General features: G+C 47.4%; 1 protein-coding gene across 1 annotated transcript; it reads right to left on the bottom strand.

Annotated features, from left to right (window-relative positions):
• Positions 1–1,433: 1,433 nt before the first annotated feature.
• Positions 1,434–17,830, bottom strand: NES (nestin). Its single transcript, XM_053278220.1, has 4 exons — positions 16,953–17,830; positions 13,100–13,224; positions 11,433–11,506; positions 1,434–10,756 (listed from the first exon to the last, which is right to left on the bottom strand). The coding sequence occupies exons 1-4, from the start codon at positions 17,754–17,756 to the stop codon at positions 5,244–5,246; spliced, it is 6,516 nt and encodes a 2,171-aa protein (XP_053134195.1). The 5' UTR covers positions 17,757–17,830; the 3' UTR covers positions 1,434–5,243.
• Between the last annotated feature and the right edge of the window lie 332 nt (positions 17,831–18,162).

Below are 18,162 nucleotides of genomic sequence, written 5' to 3'. Positions count from 1 at the left end.
CTTCATTGGGCACCTTGAGGATACTCCTCAGCCCTGCAGTTACTCCGTGAGGAGTGATTTGCACACCTGAGCTGCACCCCTGCAAAGAGCAGCTGCTGAACAGTTCAGACAGGATGTGTTACCCAAATATTTTGAAAATGCAGGTCAATATATATATATTTTTAAAACCTGCTTTTGCTATCCCACGGGTCCCTCTCCCTTTAAAAACCTTTGGGGTCCCATACTATGTCCATCTATTTAAAAAAAACAAAAAACCTACAAAGGACAAAACCTTGCTTTTGAACATTCTGTCTGTTACAGAATGGTTTGCCAAAGTGTTGGGGCAAAAGAGAGGATAATGTTTGTTTGTTTCTATTCCACTTCTGAATTAAAAATCTCAGAGCAGCTTGCAACACATGTATCAGAGTAAAACAAATGGGGGGCAGGGGATAGATACATCAATAAATTCAAAATAGATGGCAGCAGTTTAAGAAGATAAACTCATTTTGAGCTGCCTTCCAGAATTAAAAGCCTTCTGGAACAAAGAAGTATTCACCTTGTTTGAAGACACGCGAGCAAGGAAAACTGCCTAACCTTTTTAGCGAGTTTCACAGCTGTGGTGCTGCTACCAAGGTGACTGTCTCTAGTACCTGCCCATTGAATCGCTATAATGGAGGGCCAGCCTGCCGCCGCCACCACCACCCTCCCTGTAGCTGATCTGAAAACTCAGGCAGGATCATATAGGAGAAGACCATTCTTGAAAGTAATCTGGTCCGAGATCAGTTAGGGCTTCAAAAGGCCAAGGGCAGCACTTTAAATTGAGTCCAGAAACATCTTGGTAGTCAAGGGCGTAACAAGGTTGGAGTGGGCCCAGAGACAAGATCTTAAAATGCTCCCCTCCTCACTGAAGCTCCGCTCATTAAGTAAAGAAATCTTAAATGAGGCTGAATAGTGGTAACAATAAACCTATGTGCCACAATAGAACATCATCCTAAATGATTTTTTAAAAGGTTTTGTAAATTGTGGACGATGCAAGTCATTTAATGGTACTAGAGAAAGACATGCTGTTCTGGTAGCTCCAGGTCTTAACACTCACATCAGTTTTGGAGGATGAATACAACTGAAGGAAGCCCGGGAGGGTGTGCGGCTGGGGGAGTCAGTCATGTGACTTGCCTCTGCAGCCCCCCTCCCAAGGCAGTGGGCCCCCAGACAACTGTCTCCCCTCACCCTATTATAGTTACGCTCCTGTTGGTAGTCAGTGGAATTGTGAGCTGGTTGAGAAGCTCAAGTCCAAAACCCTATTGGGTGCACAGAACTGGTTGTGTGATTCTTTGGACCTCTTTCATACACATACCATTTTTATCCACCCCACACAACATGCACACAGAATTCTTATCAGGTTGTACATTATTTTAAAATGTCAAGTTTTAAAGCAAGACACAGAGGTTTGCAAGTGGTGAGAAATAAATGGCTTTATTAGCTTGTAACAGAGGCCCAGTGGCAGGCATCGGGTGGTTCGTGCTAGCTCTGTGCTGGAAGGCATTGTGGTAGGATACCACAGAACCACATACTTCCGATCTAAGCAAACAAAGAAACCCACAACCTGCAGCCTTTCAAAGCAATAAAGCCTATGCCCATGCTGTTTGTCTGCTGTGGGCGTGACTCTGCCTACATGTTCTTCTCATGGTCTGTTGCAGACAGCCCTGTTGTGGGCTTGCATCTAAAGCAGAGCTCAAAACGGTGTCTGAAAACATAATCAACTCTGAACTTCATGAAGTTTGCAATCTTGCAGCAAACACAGATTCCCCCCACCCCACCCCGCCACCAGAACCCCAATATTCAGGTATTAAATCCACAAATTAGATGTTTCAATTCAAAATCCAAAGTTCAAATCTGGTATCTCGTACTAAAAAGGTGAAACATGCCATCTTAAGTTGCTTGCATTTGAAATCAATGGACTTGAAAGGCTCAGCTTCTGAATGGGTGCCAGTTTTCTCATGCCACAACAAATGCTTCTGATATTATTTCATCTTTCATTTTAATGGATCGAAAAATGCTCCCTTAACAAGAAGCAGAGAAACGGATTCCTAAATCCATGCAAGGGTGAATACAGCTGAAGTGTTCCTTGGAGTGTCATAGGTGTAAGAATATCTCTCTTAGATAAATGTTTTTGGGATATAAGGAACCTGCTTTCCTCGTTCACTTTGATGTGGACAAACATCTGCATGTATAGTCCCTGCTTTGGGTGGGGGCACCCCAACTGTGCAAGCAACCTCAGGGATTCTTGGAACACCACTATTTTGAGCAGCATCCGCGTGCAGTCCATGATCCAAGAAGTGCTGCCCAGGATCGTTTGCAATGCCACCGAGGATGAGAGATGCACCCCAGAGATCAGATGCCTTGGGTTCAGTCCCATTCTGATCTGGATTTCTCTCTCAGCCCTGTGGATCATCCCACCCCCATAGCTATAGAATCAAATAGCAACATGTTGGATGGCAAGGGGGCTGGGAGTCTAGAAAGCAGAGGCATCCCTTCCATGTTGCAGGATGGGGGCAGCCACCTCAAGTGTGGGGAAGGACGCAGCAGGCAGGCAGCAAGCCATCACAGACCCCCACCTCACCCCACTGTCCATTGCTGCTGCCCTTCCTTACCCTGATTGGGTGTTCATTTCCCTCTCCTTGCCTTACTGGTGGGGTACCTCTCTTATCTCCCCCCTGGCTGGAGTTGACTGCCACTGCCTGGCTTGGTGGCATAGTCTAAAAATGGTTGTGTATCACCAGGGTTGGCCCATCCACGAAGCAGACCAAGAGCACCAGTTCTTGGCAGGTGTGTGTGTGTGTGTGTGTGCATAAATAGTGCCAGGACAGAGCACTGCCAATTCTTCTTTCTCTCCCTCCTGTATTCCACCCTGAAGTACTGCACAGTGGTGTAAGAATGTCATATGTAATACTGCACCCTGCTGCTCCCCACAGGGCCTGCACATACTGTACCCCAAAACACACAGCCTTCTTTACTCACGGCACCTCAGCTCCCCCTGAACAACTAGTCTCAAGCTGCACTCCCTTTCTTGAAGATAAGCTGCCCGCTGCTGCATCCAGAGGGGCTTTTACCCCTGGACTTCCAGGCCGAGGTCCAGGCCCCCCACACCGCCTGGGAGCCCCCAAATCCTTTTTATTTTGTCGCAGAATGTGTGGGCATGTTAAAAATACTGGGTGGGTGGCCTTCCAAAAGCCTTTAGGTCCAGGCTCCAAAATTACCTAGGTGCACCTCTGGCTGCATTCATTTCCAAAAAGAAATGGTCTCCAGCTGGATTTCCAAATTCACATCTTTTCATCTCCAAAGTGGTAGAGTTTTGCTTCCATAATAAGATTGGGAACTCTCTTCCGCTGTATCGTCAAACCAGTGCAGACTAGTCATTCGACCTCAAGAAGGAGTAGCCTGCACAACTCAGGTTAAAGCCAGGGCTCTGCACTTCATGGCTGGGGAAGTCCCCAAATCAGACATTGCCTAGGGCACCAGAAACCACAGGGCTGGCCCTGTGTGCCACCACTGCTGCCTCCATAGCATGGCCTGAGAATGTTAAGAATGCATGGCCTCTGCTAGGAAGGCAGGATGTAGCAGGGACAAAAGGAAAGACTGTAGTCTACAGCCACCTGCAACCGTTTTCTCAGCCCCAGGGAGACAAAGGCACTTGCTGGAAGTGGACGAGTTGTGTGTAGTTACCATTCTAGATTCACTGCAAAACTATCACTACAAACACAATGCTTTGACGTTAGGAAGCAGCACCTATAGGGCTCACTCCCTTTCAAGATGCCATAGTGTGGCAGTTGGGATCTGCAAGGTCCACTTGTTGGTGGGTCTTCTGCAGCTCCCATCTCTATAAACAAGATTTGGCAGGATGATTACCTAGAAGATTGGCCTCCAATTGCTGAGTATGGGGTGTAACAACTGTGGTCCCTGCCTCAAAGCAGCAATCTGGATTTTTTATATTCCCTTGTCTAGTAGACATGCCAACAGAGGTGTTTAGGAGCAGCATACCAGGCATTTAAATTGGTTCCCTCCCCTCCCCTCACTCATTAAAAAAACAAACAAAGAAAGCTCTGGAATTTTGGCACAGGGACAGGCGTTTTTTAAAAAGTATATGTACTTTGTAAAATGCACAAGCTCACACATGCACACAGACAAACAAGAGGTGGATTAGGTTGTTGGAAAACCTATCCCAACAGGAGCAGGTTAAGAGGGAAATGGGGAAGGTAATATCATGAATTCACATTGATGCTGAGGACTTTCAGACTTCTCTGGAGCCAGGTTGAATTCCAACAACTCTCAGTTTAAGGCTCCTCTTGGAACATAATCCAGGAGCAAGTGGGGAGGCGGTTTTTTGTTTACTTTAGGAGGGAAGTTGACTGGACCAGAAGCTGCTTGTGAGCTGGTCTAGGAAATTTCAATACTCCCTTGACATGTAAGAGACTAGTGGAAACAGCTGCAATGACGGAAAATGCAGCGAGCAGGTTTTCCCTTGCACCTGCTACAAGGCTCTCCCACGCCCACAACCCCAGTTTCATTTGTGGCCATTCCTGTTGCTCCAGATAAATAATCATTTGTGCACAACCGTATATTCCAGAATGCACAAGCAAAGAAAGGGAAACGATTATATGATCCATGGATAACCGTGGATCCATGACAAGGAGATGGTCTTTTACAGCCCAGTCTTTAGAATTGCTGTGCCAGCCACCAAGTACTGAAAGTACCAAATGTCTTTGCTCTGCAACATTGCCGCCAAATGTGATGATCTCGTGGTATTTCAGGCAACATACTGGTTCAAGCACTTAGGATGCCAGCATAAAGGAGACCTGATCACTACTAACCAACAGATTTTCCTGTAGACTTAGCCAGCAACAAAGGCCACTCAAGACTTTTGACTGTTTCCTCTCCCAAATAACTGGTTTCCTTAAGGAGAACATGAAAACCTACGATTAAAGCCCCAACCTCTGAATCTAGCTTACTACATCCTACAAGGCACTGGACTTGAATGCTTAGTAAACAAAAGTGTTTGGTTTAAAACAAACAAAAATCACTACCATAAGGTGGAAGTGTTAAAGGGGTAAATATTCTATCTAAACAATGCTTTTGATTGTCAGTTTGACGGCCTAATTTAAAATGGGGGGAGGGTATCTAGGGAAGAAATATATTGTGGAGGTGAAAGAGTGACCCCATTTGCCAAAATTGATCTTATTAAGCGTTAAAAGCCAGGATATAATCTTTCAGTTGTCTTCAGAAGACCACAGCTCATCGTTATCTTCTGGTCGGAACTTCAGCTGTTGGCTGGCCTCCAGGCGGAGAACTTCATCTCCAAAATGTGGTGGGGTTGAAATGGTCTCCAGCTCAGCATCCTTTCCTTTCATGCAAGCAGTCTGTATTATGTCAGCAAATATTCTCTCATCACTATCCAGGGCCTCCTGCCCTCTATGGCCTGGTGAAACTCTTTCATAGGCTTCAGAATGATCTTCTCCAGTTTGTGGTGCCTCTTCTTCATTGGCAAGTGGACTCTGGCTTATAGTCTCCCGCACAGAGAAGTCATTCAGCTCCTCTTCATGAAACTGCTGGGTGATAATGACCTTCTTGATTAATTCCTCTCCAGCAGTGCCAACATCATATGCCACATTTCCAGGATGGAGATCTCCAATGCCATTCAGGATCTCCTCATTTAAATCTGTGAGGCTGGGATCTGGCTGCAGCCCATTCTCATTGTTTTCAACCCACAGATGGCTGAATCCTGTTGTGTCTTTGGCACTGGGAGAGGAGGCCTCCAGAATCCCTGTGAGAATCTGGGATTCATCTGTATCAGATAATCCAACAGAGGTGCAGTGACTGTATTCTTCTTGGGAACTGTGTTCATCTCTATCAGTTGCTGGCTGCTCCATTTCAACATCCCGCTCTACAGCTTTGATCAACTCTTGGTTAAACTCCAGAGCCTGTTCTACAATTTCCAGGATATCGGAGTCTTTCATACTCTCTATCGAAATATTTACAACTGCCTCTGGTGAAGGATCTGGAACATCCTCCCTGTTTGGATCCCCCTCAGCAAGATCTCTCTGCTGGGTGGAATCTTCTCTTCTACCATTTCCTAGGTCAGTGATTTGTTGGGATTCATGGACAAAGGGCAAACTTTCATCCTCATAGTAAGCCACACTTTGGGATTCTTCATCATCTTTCTGAACATCTGGAGACAGTTCTCCTTCCAACACAATTTCTCCCAAGTCAGCAACACTAGTCAGAGGAGAAACTTTATGGGTACCTTCAGTTTCTAAGTTACTTGGGTCACTAAATTCCAAAGGGCTATCATTTTCCACACAGACACCTTCCTGGGTGCTGCTGGGGTCAACCTGATCTGCTTGGAAAACAGTGTCCATTTCTAGCTCCCAAGCGATATCCATCCCACTTGCTTCCTCATGGAGCAGTTCTCCTAATCTAGGTTCTTTTTCTGTATTGCTTACTTGTTTGAAGATTTCCCCAGATTGTTTGTCGGATTCTACATCCAACTGTGCAAAACTTTCTTCCTGTCCTGGCATCTCATGTTTTATTGTATGCAGGTCCGCACTATCTCCAATGAGTTCTGAGGTTTCAGCCTGACCTCCTTCTAAATCTTTTGACACTGGAGGTTGTTGTTTGGAAGTTTCACCCAACTGTTCATCAGATTCTGCATCCAACTGTCTAAAACACTCTTCCTCTCTAAGCATCTCATGTTTTATTATGTGCAGGTCTGCATTATCTGAAGTTTCAGCCTCAGCTTCTTCTAAATCTTTTGACACTGGAGGTTCTTGTTTGAAAGTTTCTTCTCCCAATTGTTCATTGGATTCTGTATCCAACTGTGTAAAACGCTCTTCCTCTCTTGGCATTTCATGTTTTATTGTATGCAGGTCTGCATTATCCAAAGTGTCAGCCTCATCTTCTTCTAAATCTTTTAACATTGGAGGTTCTTGTTTGGAAGTTTTCCCCGATTGTTCATCAGATTCTGCATCCAACTGTGTAAAATGCTCTTCCTCGCTAAGCATCTCATGTTTTATTATGTGCAGGTCTGCATTATCCGAAGTTTCAGCCTGAGCTTCTTCTAAATCTTTTGACACTGGAGGTTCTTGTTTGGAAGTTTCCCCTGATTGTTCATTGGATTCTGCATCCAACTGTGTAAAACACTCTTCCTCTCTTGGCATTTCATGTTTTATTGTGTGCAGGTCTGCATTATCTGAAGTTTCAGCCTCAGCTTCTTCTAAATCTTTTAACACTGGAGGTTCTTGTTTGGAAGTTTTCTCTGATTGTTCATCAGATTCTGCATCCAACTGTGTAAAATGCTCTTCCTCGCTAAGCATCTCATGTTTTATTATGTGCAGGTCTGCATTATCTGAAGTTTCAGCCTGAGCTTCTTCTAAATCTTTTAACACTGGAGGTTCTTGTTTGGAAGTTTCCCCTGATTGTTCATTGGATTCTGCATCCAACTGTGTAAAACACTCTTCCTCTCTTGGCATTTCATGTTTTATTGTGTGCAGGTCTGGATTATCCAAAGTTTCAGCCTGAGCTGCTTCTAAATCTTTTGACACTGCAGGTTCTTGATTGGAAGTTTCCCCTGATTGTTCATCAGATTCTGTATCCAATTGCATAAAACGCTCTTCCTCTCTTGGCATTTCATGTTTTATTGTGTGTAGGTCTGCATTATCTTCAATTAGTTTTGAGGTTTCAGTCTTGGCTTCTTCTAAATCTTTTGCCACTGGAGTTTCTTGTTTGAAAGTTCCCCCCAATTGTTCACTGGATTCTGCATCCAACTGTGCAAAACATTCTTCCCCTCTTGGCATTTCATGTTTTATTATGCGCAGGTCTGCATTATCCAAGGTTTCAGCCTGAGCGTCTTCTAAATCTTTTGACATCGGAAGCCCTTCTGCAGCTTGGTTGAGAGCAAATGCTGTGTTGCTGCCTCCTTCCTCTTCCGTACTCTCCAATATCTTGGCTATTTCCACCTGTTCTTTGTTTTCTTCTGCTTCGGAACTGCATGGACCCTGTTCCTTCATTGTTTGTTGTGTATCCTCCAATGAAATAGTTCTGTCTTTGGTTAAGAGAAATGTCTCCGCAGCCTCTTCACTCTCTGGAACCATTTGGCACTTCCCAGTCACAGCCAACATCTGCCCATCATACATATACAAGGGTGTGTGATCTGGCAATGTCTCCTCCAGTATAATTTGTTTACTACTTTCAAGCTCCTTTGTGCTCTCATCTGTTTCACAGGAGGGATTTAGGGAGGTATCTAAGGATTCAAGGGAATCCTCGGACCCTGAATAATCACTCTGCAACTGCCGGTCACTTCCAGAAGGCATCTCGATATGGGCCTGTGAGCTACTGTGGTCCTTGGCTTCAAGCTCATTTATAGAATCACTCTGCTCTTGTGAAGCTTTTCTGGCTTCATCGACTGTGCATTGCTCAAGGGTGGTTATCTGTTGGCTAGGGGGCTTTTCATTGTCTTCTTTTTCACCATCAACCTGCTGCTCTTCCGTCTGCAGTGCACTGGTCCCAACCTCTGGTTTGGCTTCATCACATTGTGGCAGATTTTCCTTGTTCTGCAAGTCATTTGTACTGACATGGTCCATTATTTCTTCCTTCTCCAGAATGCCCACTTTCTCTTCACTTTCGGTTTCTGTTGCTTCTGTGCCCATTACTGAATCTTCTCTTTTCAAGTTATCAACACTTGCTTCAGAAGAAGCCTTTGTGCTCTCTTCTCCCTCAACCTTTTGCCCCATCACCAGTTGTCCTTGAGATGCCTCTCCCGTTTCTTCTGTTTGCCCTTCTTTAGCACTCTCCTGTCCCAGAACATTATCCTGTAAGATGGTATCTGACTCATGGGTCTCATCTTGTAAGTTGACTGCCTCCTTGTCTGATATATCTTCCTTTATCATGTCTTCATTGTCCAAAGCATTCTCTTGTTCAGTATCTTCCCTTAGCTTTCCCCCATGCTCTTCCTCAGCATCTGTGCTCTCTATAACTCTGGGCTCATCAGCGAAGACAATATTCTCTTCATTCCTTTCTGAGATTTCTTCTCTCAAAATGGCCTCTTCAGCTTCCATGGCGAAACATAAGGCCTTCGTCTCTAGAACCATCTCTTTTTCTTCTTCCTCTGACATTGTAGCATCTGTCTCGTAAAGTGGTGTTCCTTTTTCCTCAAGATTTTCCTGCTCCACCCCAAGAAAGAGATGCTCCTGGCAACTTTCTCCAGATAAAGCTGGGTGGCTTAGTGGTGACAGATTTTCAATGGCAAACTCTTCCATCTGTAAAAGCTCACTTTCCAGTGTCTCTGCCTGGAAGTCATATTCTTCATTTTCCCGTGAAGGACTCCAGGACTCTCTCCTCTCCTCATCCTCTGACAGATGCAGTGCTTCTGTGCTCATCACTTCTAAGTCTTCTGCTCCTCCATCGGTCTCCTCTAAGTCCCCCCCTGTGGCACCTGGCTGCTCGTCACGATGGCTTGTGCTAGGCTCCCAACTCTCCTTTTCGCCTGTCAATGTGGCAGGTGTTGCTTGACCTGGATGATGTGTTAATTCTGTGCACTTGGTCACCTCCAAGTCATCACTGAGCTCAACACTTTGTAAAATTGGTGGCTGTTCATCATCACCCTCATTCTCCTCTGAAAATCTTGTTTCTTTATCACTTGCCATTTTTCCTATGATTGGAGCATCTGCTACAATTTCTTCTTTGTTTTGCCGGGTAGAGAAGCTTCTTTCTTCCTCTAATAATTCAGTTTCATGGGATGATTCTACGTCCCGGGTCACCCACACCTCTATCTCCCCTTCTGGCTGCTCAGCGCAGACTTCTCGGCTGCCATTAACCTCAACAGACACTTCAGAGTCTTTAGCATCCTCTGGTAGATCCATTAGTTGACTGTCTTCCATTTCGTCTTTGTGCAGCCTGGGTACAGTTTCTTCTAACACGCCAATACTTAGAGAAGAATCTGCCCCATTGTCTTCTTCCATGGACAAAGCATCACCGGAAAGAACCCCATTCTGAGTTGGAGGCACGTTGAGCAAGACAGATTCAAAGCAGACGTCCCCTTCATTAACTTCTTTGAGTGCAATTTCTAAGGCTTCAGTGACCAGCTGAGTGGGATAAGGCACATTTTGGGTGGTGGTCTTTCCTGGTGGTTCTTCACTGGGCTGCTCCCCCTCTTCATACTCGTAAAGTTCCTCCTTCTCCCCCATTTCCTCTGTTTCCAGTTGAGTGGCAGTATCACCTCCACCTTCCAGTTGGATTGCAGTTTCATCTCTGCCTTGTCCTCCTTTCTGGAGTCTTCTTTGCTCTGTGTTTGAGCTGTTCTCTTTCAAGACATCTGGAACTGCGGGACTGACGGAGCTGACAGGCAGAGAGGACTCATGGAAGAATGACTGCGAAACCGTTTCAACTTTGGTGGCCGTTATCACTTGGGATGAGCCCAGCTTGAAAGCAGGTGGGTCAACAAATGCTGGAATATCTTTTTGAAGCAATGACCCATCAAAACTCTTTGTGGATTGGGACTGAAGGACCGTGTTGGCTTTCTGAAACTCCCTAGTCACAGGGCTTCTGCTCTTGGGGAGCATGGAAGCTAGATTTACCGTGAAGGACTTGTTTTGGTTCTTGGGTAGCCGAGACTTCATATTTCCCTTCAAGAAGGTGGAGGGGCTTGGTCTGAGGTCCCGGGACCCCAGACGCCCTCTATCTAGAGACACGGCTTGAAGTTTACTGTTGCTTGTTTCCAGTTTGGCATCTGCACGGGGCACAAGGAGGGAAACACCAGGAATTATTAATTACAATAGTAACTCACATATCTGAAGTTTGTATGAAGGGCATTTGATGCTTAATTAATTTATGGAGGTCACTGCCTCAGGGGGTGCTAATGGGCACTGGTTTAGATAGTTTTAAGAGTTTTAGCCAAATGCAGGAGAAGAAGGAGGTGGTCTATCAGTGGCTCCTGGTCAGGATGGCTACACACTGTACTTTTCCTCCCACTGTTCTTGGGACTGGAGCCAAGGCTTGGAGATTCCACAGATAATCTTCTCCCTCTGATGACCTGTTTTAAGATATACAACACCCTGCTAACTGGGTAAGTGGCACCTTTTAAAGCAGTGACATTAGCACTTTAATGCTAAATAAATATTAAATATTAGTAGGGGAAAGCCCAGAATAGCATCTATCCAATGGTTAATTAGTTATTGCCGGTGTCTCCTTCATGGTTTTTTCACTTTTCTTTCCCCCGCTTTCCTTTCCTTTAATATAAGTCCCTTTGGGACAGGGAACCATCTTCTATATTCTTGTGCTGCACTTTAAGAATTTGTTGTTGTTGAAACCGCAATATATAACAATTACACCAAATATAACTCCTTCCTTTGGTTCTTCTTCACCCTCACAAGAGTTTTGCTGAAGTCTTTCTCCTTTATACTTACCTCTAAGGCCATTGGCCACATTGTAGTCTGTGGCTGGCATCTGTAGCCTTGTGCTCTCTGTCTCCAGAAGCGTCCTAAAATGCGGAAGGGGAAGAGGGCTGGTTAGTTTGTGTGTGTCAGAATAGATACCTTTTTGACTAAACCAAATCCTGTTAATGAATGCCGACTTCAGGGCTGCACCAAATTCTTCTTGAAAAGGCAGCTTCACTGACACCGCGGAACAATTTGTGTTCAGATAGCAGCAGATTATGCAGTCTGTCCCACTGGCATGTTTCCCAGACTTTGGGAAACATCTATATCAGGCAGCAGTGCTATAGGAAGATGCTGAAAGGCATAATCTCACACTGCGCGGGAGATGGCAATGGTAACCCCCTCCTGTATTCTGCCAAAGACAACCACAGGGCTCTCTGTGGTCGCCAGGAGTCTACATACAGCCTGCACAGCTCCCTCCTTTGATTTGGAAATACTCAATTCCAGAGCTTGGAATGGAGTTAGAGAAGAAGCTTCCCCATTGTCTAAAATGTGTATATCCCAGCTGTACAAAGTCTGAGAGAGAGGCTGAAATGTGCCTCTGGGCGTCACTGATGCTGCTACCGGCCACCCACTGCCTTCGGTGCTAAGCATCCCAATCTCAGAGCAGTTCCCGAATACAAGGAGGGGGGTGTTCTGACTGTGTCTCCGGCCTCCAGCCTGGCCGGTGGGTGACATCATCACTAGTCTTAGCTGATCCTTCTCCCCTTCCAGCAAGCTGGGCCCCCATTCTCATGCTAATCTGGCAGACCCCTCTCTTTTGTCTGGCAGCCATCTGGAGGGGGGCAGGCGAGGAGGAGGAGGAGGAGGAGGAGGGGTGTGGGAACAGGAGCAAGACTTCCGTGGGATGTCTTTTGAGGAAGGTGGGAGAAAGCCGTCCAGTGGAAGGAAAAGAGAGAGAGGGGTATTTTTTGCAGATGTCAAATGAACCCAAAGCTTCCTTGCTAAAAAGAAATAGCTGGTGCACAGTAGGTAACTGGGCAAAGGCTGGGCTTATTTTCCCCCCAGAGTGGTGATTCTCATTATATTAAGCAGGAGGAGAGCAACTGGCCCTATTCAGCCCAGCCCAGCCCTCCTCCAGTGGCTGTGGCTGGGTTCTCTCTTGTGTTTCTTTTTAGACTGTGAGCCCTTTGGGGACAGGGATCCATCTTCTTTATTCTTTTTCTATGTAAACCACTCTGGGAACATGAAAATAAATAAATAAATAAATAAATAAATAAATAAAAATTATTATTATTATTATTATTATTATTATTATTATTATTATTAATTGTTGTCAAAAAGTCAGTTGCCAAGGCAATCAGCTGCAGTCTCTCCACTGGGAAGACTTTCCCCATCGTTCCAGTGGGCAGAAGATATCATCTTTGGCAGCACCTCTGCTTCCACTCCTTGTGCTCTTCAGAGATGGGTGAAGATGGAGGCTCCGAAAGTTGAAGAGGCACTCCGCTATTCCACTGCCACCCAAGGAAGGCTACTATAGGCCCTGTTCCCTCCTGGGAACTGGAATGCAGGAACTGGGACGGGAGACAGCAGTGGACACACCCCTCTCCTCCTAACCTAGCATTTAACTGGTCTCCTCTGGACCTCAACTGCAGCCCCAGAGGAATTCAAGTCAGGTGGACACGGAGCTCACTCACCTGTACGTGGCCACCTCAAGGCTGAGGGACATTTTCAGATGCATCAGTTGCTGCCTGTCCTCCAAGATTTGAGTGATCTGCACCCTCAGGGATCGCTTCTCCTCCTCCAGAGCCTCAATGGCCAACTGTCAATGCAGAGCAGAAACACCAAAACGTTAGCTGTCCCTGGGGCGTGTCTGCCACTCGCCCAGTGCTTCCCTTGCAAGCTGCAAATTGAGACCCCAAGCAAGTCACCAAAGGTGAAGCTGCTTCTCAGCCAGGATTGGCACATCTGTCTTCACCGGGACTTGTAGCAGAAGCCGCAACGTCCTGCATTGGTTCCGATTATTATTGGCATCACGTGGTAGAGCGGAGAATTCTTGAGGTGGGTTTTAGCTATCTAGCAACTCCGATTTAGAAAAGCTTAGCTTAATTTACAAAGTGTACTCAGGTCTGGTCCAGCAATTCTGCCGCTGCACTGCCCTCTAAGTTGTGCACATCATGCCAAGTCATAGTAAATAATAGTCACGCTGCTTACTATTTTCACTAAACCGCAAGGTTAGACATGCCCCAGGTTTTCTCCTCCAACTGGAACGCTGCCCTGCATTTCCTCCTGCTCTTTCATTCCTACGTCCCATCAAATTTCGTTGGGCTGCCTGGAAGCCCCCCTCTCCCCATGGCCCACTCCACTGCCATCAAAGGGCCATCGCAGAGCAAAATATGAGGGGGTGGGCGGGTGGCTGTGCTACAGGCAGGGAGGGGGAGAAGGAAGGTGTCATGCTATATTTGCCCAGCCTAGCAGAAAAAAAATCCCATGGAGGATCTTTTGGGGGCTGGGGGGAGGATGCAAAACAGGCTTTTGTGGCAAAGGAGTTCTAATTAGCATGTAAATCAGTGCCAGAAAGCAAACAGGTCAAGAGGTTAGTGCAGCTCCATGCACTTCAGGAAAGACAAGAAGCATCATTTAAAAAACACTCCCCACCGACCGGCCCCATAGGCAGAAAAGCAAAATTCTACCAGCTGTTCTCTAGACACACACACACCGTCCCTTCTAGCATGGCCGGGCTGATTCAGCCATGTTTGAGTGGCTGCCCATCACATCCCTCCCTTGCAGGGCTTCTGGTCCAGCTCAGACCCCTTTGCCCTGCCAAAGTTTTCCAAGTGCTCTTTGGCAGCTTCAGGGTCCCAACAGGGCCATGCTAAGGGCCAGGGACTCTCCGGTGGCTTCCCAACTGAGGAAGAAAACGCGGTGCCTGACATGAGACCTCCAGCCCTACACCCACAGAGCCTCAGTACTTATGTCCTGAACATTCGGATCCTAAACCCCCATCTTCCTTCTTGCCCCAAATCTCCTCCCAGATTTTGCAAAAATCCCAACATTGTCAGTGCTCTACGACGGCAGCATACAGATCATGAAACTCTGTGCAAACCACACAATCAAGTAGTGGGTGTGCCTGATTTGCACTCATTGCACTAGGGCCACCCTTCTGCCCTTCGTGCTGGATTTGGGGGCCTGCTCTAACATAGTGCTAGGAGGCAGATGCAAAGGGGTTGTTTTAAATCGCTGAAAAGAAGACCAGTACAGAGAACCAAATAAATTTTTGAGCAGTTGGTTGTGAAAATGCGTCTTGGAGATTCCATTGTGTTGCATGTCCCTCGTGGGTCCCTCTCAGGGTCTGAAAACACATCACCATCGGATGTTTGTTTCCATGAGATAATAGCAGCTAGAATCAGCGTGTTTGCGGGTTCTTTTGCCCGACAAGAGTCTGGTATCTCTGAGGGGCAGAATCTCATTACAGAGATGCTATCAATGCATCAGACACTCTTGTTCAACTCTAAACTGCATCAAGGCATAATCAGAGCAGCTGTGCCCAGCAAGGTGTCAGAAGACGGCTCGAGAAAGCCAGCCAAACCTCAGACCACAAGGAAAGCACACGTGTAGCGCACACACCCAGGACACTCACTGTTTCCGACACATCCCATTCACAAACCCAAATCAGCTACTATCCCTCCATGGAGGCTGGGTTCACATGTATCTGCCCACCCCGCCCACATCTCATCATTCGATGATCTCCTACTCAACTTGTCCATTTGGCAGACATCATTTCAAGTCTGATGCTTGAGGCGATTACCAGGCCATCCCCCTCGTATGGTCGGTCTGGAGTGGTCATTTCACACATGTTCGTCATCTCTTGAAGCTGCCCTCGCACACCGTTGACTCTGAGGAGCACTCAGAATCTTTCATTTCCCAAACTTAATTCAAGTGCAACTCCACACCGTTCAGCCTGTCACTGTAGCCGGGCCCTGTGGGACACTAATCGGATCTAGGAGAGGAGACCCCTTTCTGGCCCCCAGCTCAAGCCCCAGGACACAAACTGCAGCAGAAATTAATCACAAGCAAGGCTAAGAATTTGTGGGAAGGGTCACTGGTTTGGTGCATGTTTTTTAAAAAGTGGTGGTGGGGGGGGGGACTGATTGATTGGCGGAAATTGAAACAATTCATTCCAGACTACACAGGCTAGCTAACGTATCCTCTTGCAACTGCAAAGCGGCACGGAGCTGGGAACAGAGGAGTCTCTTTCTCTGGAAATGCCTGAGGTTTCCCCGCCCTCAACAGCCCTGGGCTCAGTGTGAGGATGCCGTGTGGTACAGCCTGCATCAGGCTCACTGGGGTGAACTAGGCAGGCACTCCTTTTGGGGCCCCATGAATAGAGCAAATTGCCTTTCTTGAGTCAGGGTTAGCCACAACCCTCCTTAGCTCATCGACCAGCAAAAACCTGCAAGATTCACCCTCCCTGTAAAGGAAGGACTACTCCTTCCTTTACAGAGTTAGCCATCCGCCCACCTCGATTGTCCCTTGTGTATCTCATGATCCTTCTATTCCCCAGATCATCCAGCATTAGGATTAATGTCGGCAGAAGCATGTCCCAGCCATTGTCCTGAATGGGCGTCTTTCTTTATAGGCAAAATATCCGGGGCAGTTGCCCTGCTGCCACTCAGAATTTAGAAGGCGCATCCCTCCTGATGAGATGTGACACTCAGGCTAACCATGCCGGTTCCTCCAGCTTTCCCTTTCCTGTCATGTAGTCCCTTAGTCACTTTCATTGCTGCCCTTTGAATCCTCACTGCTGCAAAACACAGCAACCTAACAAGTTAAAACTCTATCACCTGCCCTGCCTCTCTTCTTCAGAAGGGAGCCCCTTCTTCCAATCCTCACCTGTTGAATAGGAAGGCTCATATGAAGAGCATAAGAAGAGGCTTGCTGGATGAGACCAAAGGTCTGATCTAGTCCAGCATTCTGCTTTTCGCAGAGGGGCGTAGCTATAATGGAGCGAAAGGGTTCAAAGAACACGGGCCCCCAGCTCCTGAGGGCCCTCCAGCTTCATCCCTCCCTATTTTCTTCATTATCTCCCTTACTCTGGGGGGCCGCCAGAGAGAGGGATAAAGACGGGCCCCCTCTCCCCTAGCTATGCCCCAACGGTTCACTGGGAAGCCCACAGAGGATACAGCTGTCCCCCAGCATCTATGGATATACTGCCTCTGAACATGGAGGGTCCTTACAGCCATACTGACTAATATTAATTGTCTTTATCCTATGAGATGGTTTTAATTTTTTATTCCGTGAAATTTTTTAAATTGCTTTTACTATATTTGTACTTTCCACTTGCTATATTATACTTTCTATATTTGTTGTGTTTTAAATTGTGTACACCGCCTAGAGATGCAGATATCAGGCGGTATAGGATAGACAGATAGGCAGACTAGCTTCTCCAGAGCTAGAGGACAAACAAACCTGCTTTTTGCACAGCAGATTTTGCCTCCAGCTCAGGATCCCCACAGGATGTCCGTCATCGAGCCCATCATCACCGCTTACCTGGAGCTTCTCGGCTTCCCCTTGCTGGTTTTGCCACTGCTGGGAGAGACTCTGCTCCAGCATCTCCTTCTGGAACTTGAGGCCGGCCAGCTCTTTCTTGAGCTGCTGCAGCTGCAGCTGGTTCTGCCGGTTGCCCTCCGTGGCCTTCCACAGGTTCTCCTTGGCCTCGCCAAGGGAGGCCTCCAGCTGAGAGACCTCTGTCTTGTAGGTCTCCACGGCCCCCCTCCAGATGCTGGAGAGCTTCTTCGAATAGTCCTCCACCTCCACAGGCTGGAAAGGTGCTGGGGCAGCCCGGAAGCCCTCCAGGCTCCAGGAGAAGCCAGCCACCTCCCGGTCCAGCCCAGCCCTCTCTTCTTCATGGGCTTCCACCAGCGCCTCCACCTCCTTTTCCAGCTGGGAAGCTCTTTCCCACAGCCAAAGGTGGGTCCGCTTCTCCTCTTCCAGTTCCTGCTTACTCAGGGACAGAAGCTTCTTTGCCTCTTCCTGGGCCGCCCGCTCCTTCTGGCACCTGCTCTTCACCTGCTGGACCTCCTCGTACAGGTTGTCCCTGGCGAGCTCCGCCACATACTTCTCCCTGAAGGCCTCGTCCAGGGTGGTTCTCAAGGCCGCCATCTGCTCCTCATATTTGCCTCTCCAGGAGTTCTCCACCGGACTCACTTTCAGGGTCTGGATCTCCGCTTTCAGCAGCTCGTTCTCCTCCTCCAGGTACTTCACCCTGGCCAGGTAGGCCTCCAGGCGTTTGTTGAGGTTCCACATCTGGAGCGACTCCTCTCCCAAGGACTGTGTGCCCAGGAAGCTCTCCATGGTCAGAAGCCCCTTGCCAAGAACAGAGCCCAGCCAGCAGCGAAGAGGAGGAGACACAATGACCGGCGGCGTCCGCGTTGTCCACTGAACAAGCCTCCAAGCGACTCTGCACAGCTATTCATACCGAGGGGGAGGCTCTTGAGAGAGGCAGCTGGACTTAACCCTTTGCTCTACCATCTGGGAAAGCATTTTTGGGAATCTCTTGGCAGCCGCTGCCGCCGCCGCCACACAGCCCTGCTGCTCTGGAGCGAGGGGGAGAAATCGACAATTTCAGCTTCCTCCTGCCTCAAGCTGCCGTTCCCCAGGGAGGAACCAGGCAGAAATCTAATTGGGAGATGTGTGGGGGACAACACTTTAATAAGTGACAGTATCGTGAAAGGTGATCTCGAAGGAATAGCAGCCGAGC

The sequence above is a fragment of the Hemicordylus capensis genome, chromosome 14 (genome assembly GCF_027244095.1).
Source record: "Hemicordylus capensis ecotype Gifberg chromosome 14, rHemCap1.1.pri, whole genome shotgun sequence".
Classification (NCBI taxonomy): domain Eukaryota; kingdom Metazoa; phylum Chordata; class Lepidosauria; order Squamata; family Cordylidae; genus Hemicordylus; species Hemicordylus capensis.
This window is presented reverse-complemented; position numbering and strand designations above follow the sequence as displayed.

Bases quoted from the DNA above. Each gene is read 5' to 3' on its own strand.
- NES (XM_053278220.1), bottom strand. From the start codon at position 17,756: ATGGAGAGCTTCCTGGGCACACAGTCCTTGGGAGAGGAGTCGCTCCAG. The intron at 11,507-13,099 runs GTGAGTGAGCTC...TCCGCATTTTAG, and splicing joins CTTGAGGTGGCCACGTACAG to GACGCTTCTGGAGACAGAGA. The intron at 10,757-11,432 runs GTAAGTATAAAG...TGCCCCGTGCAG, and splicing joins TGTGGCCAATGGCCTTAGAG to ATGCCAAACTGGAAACAAGC.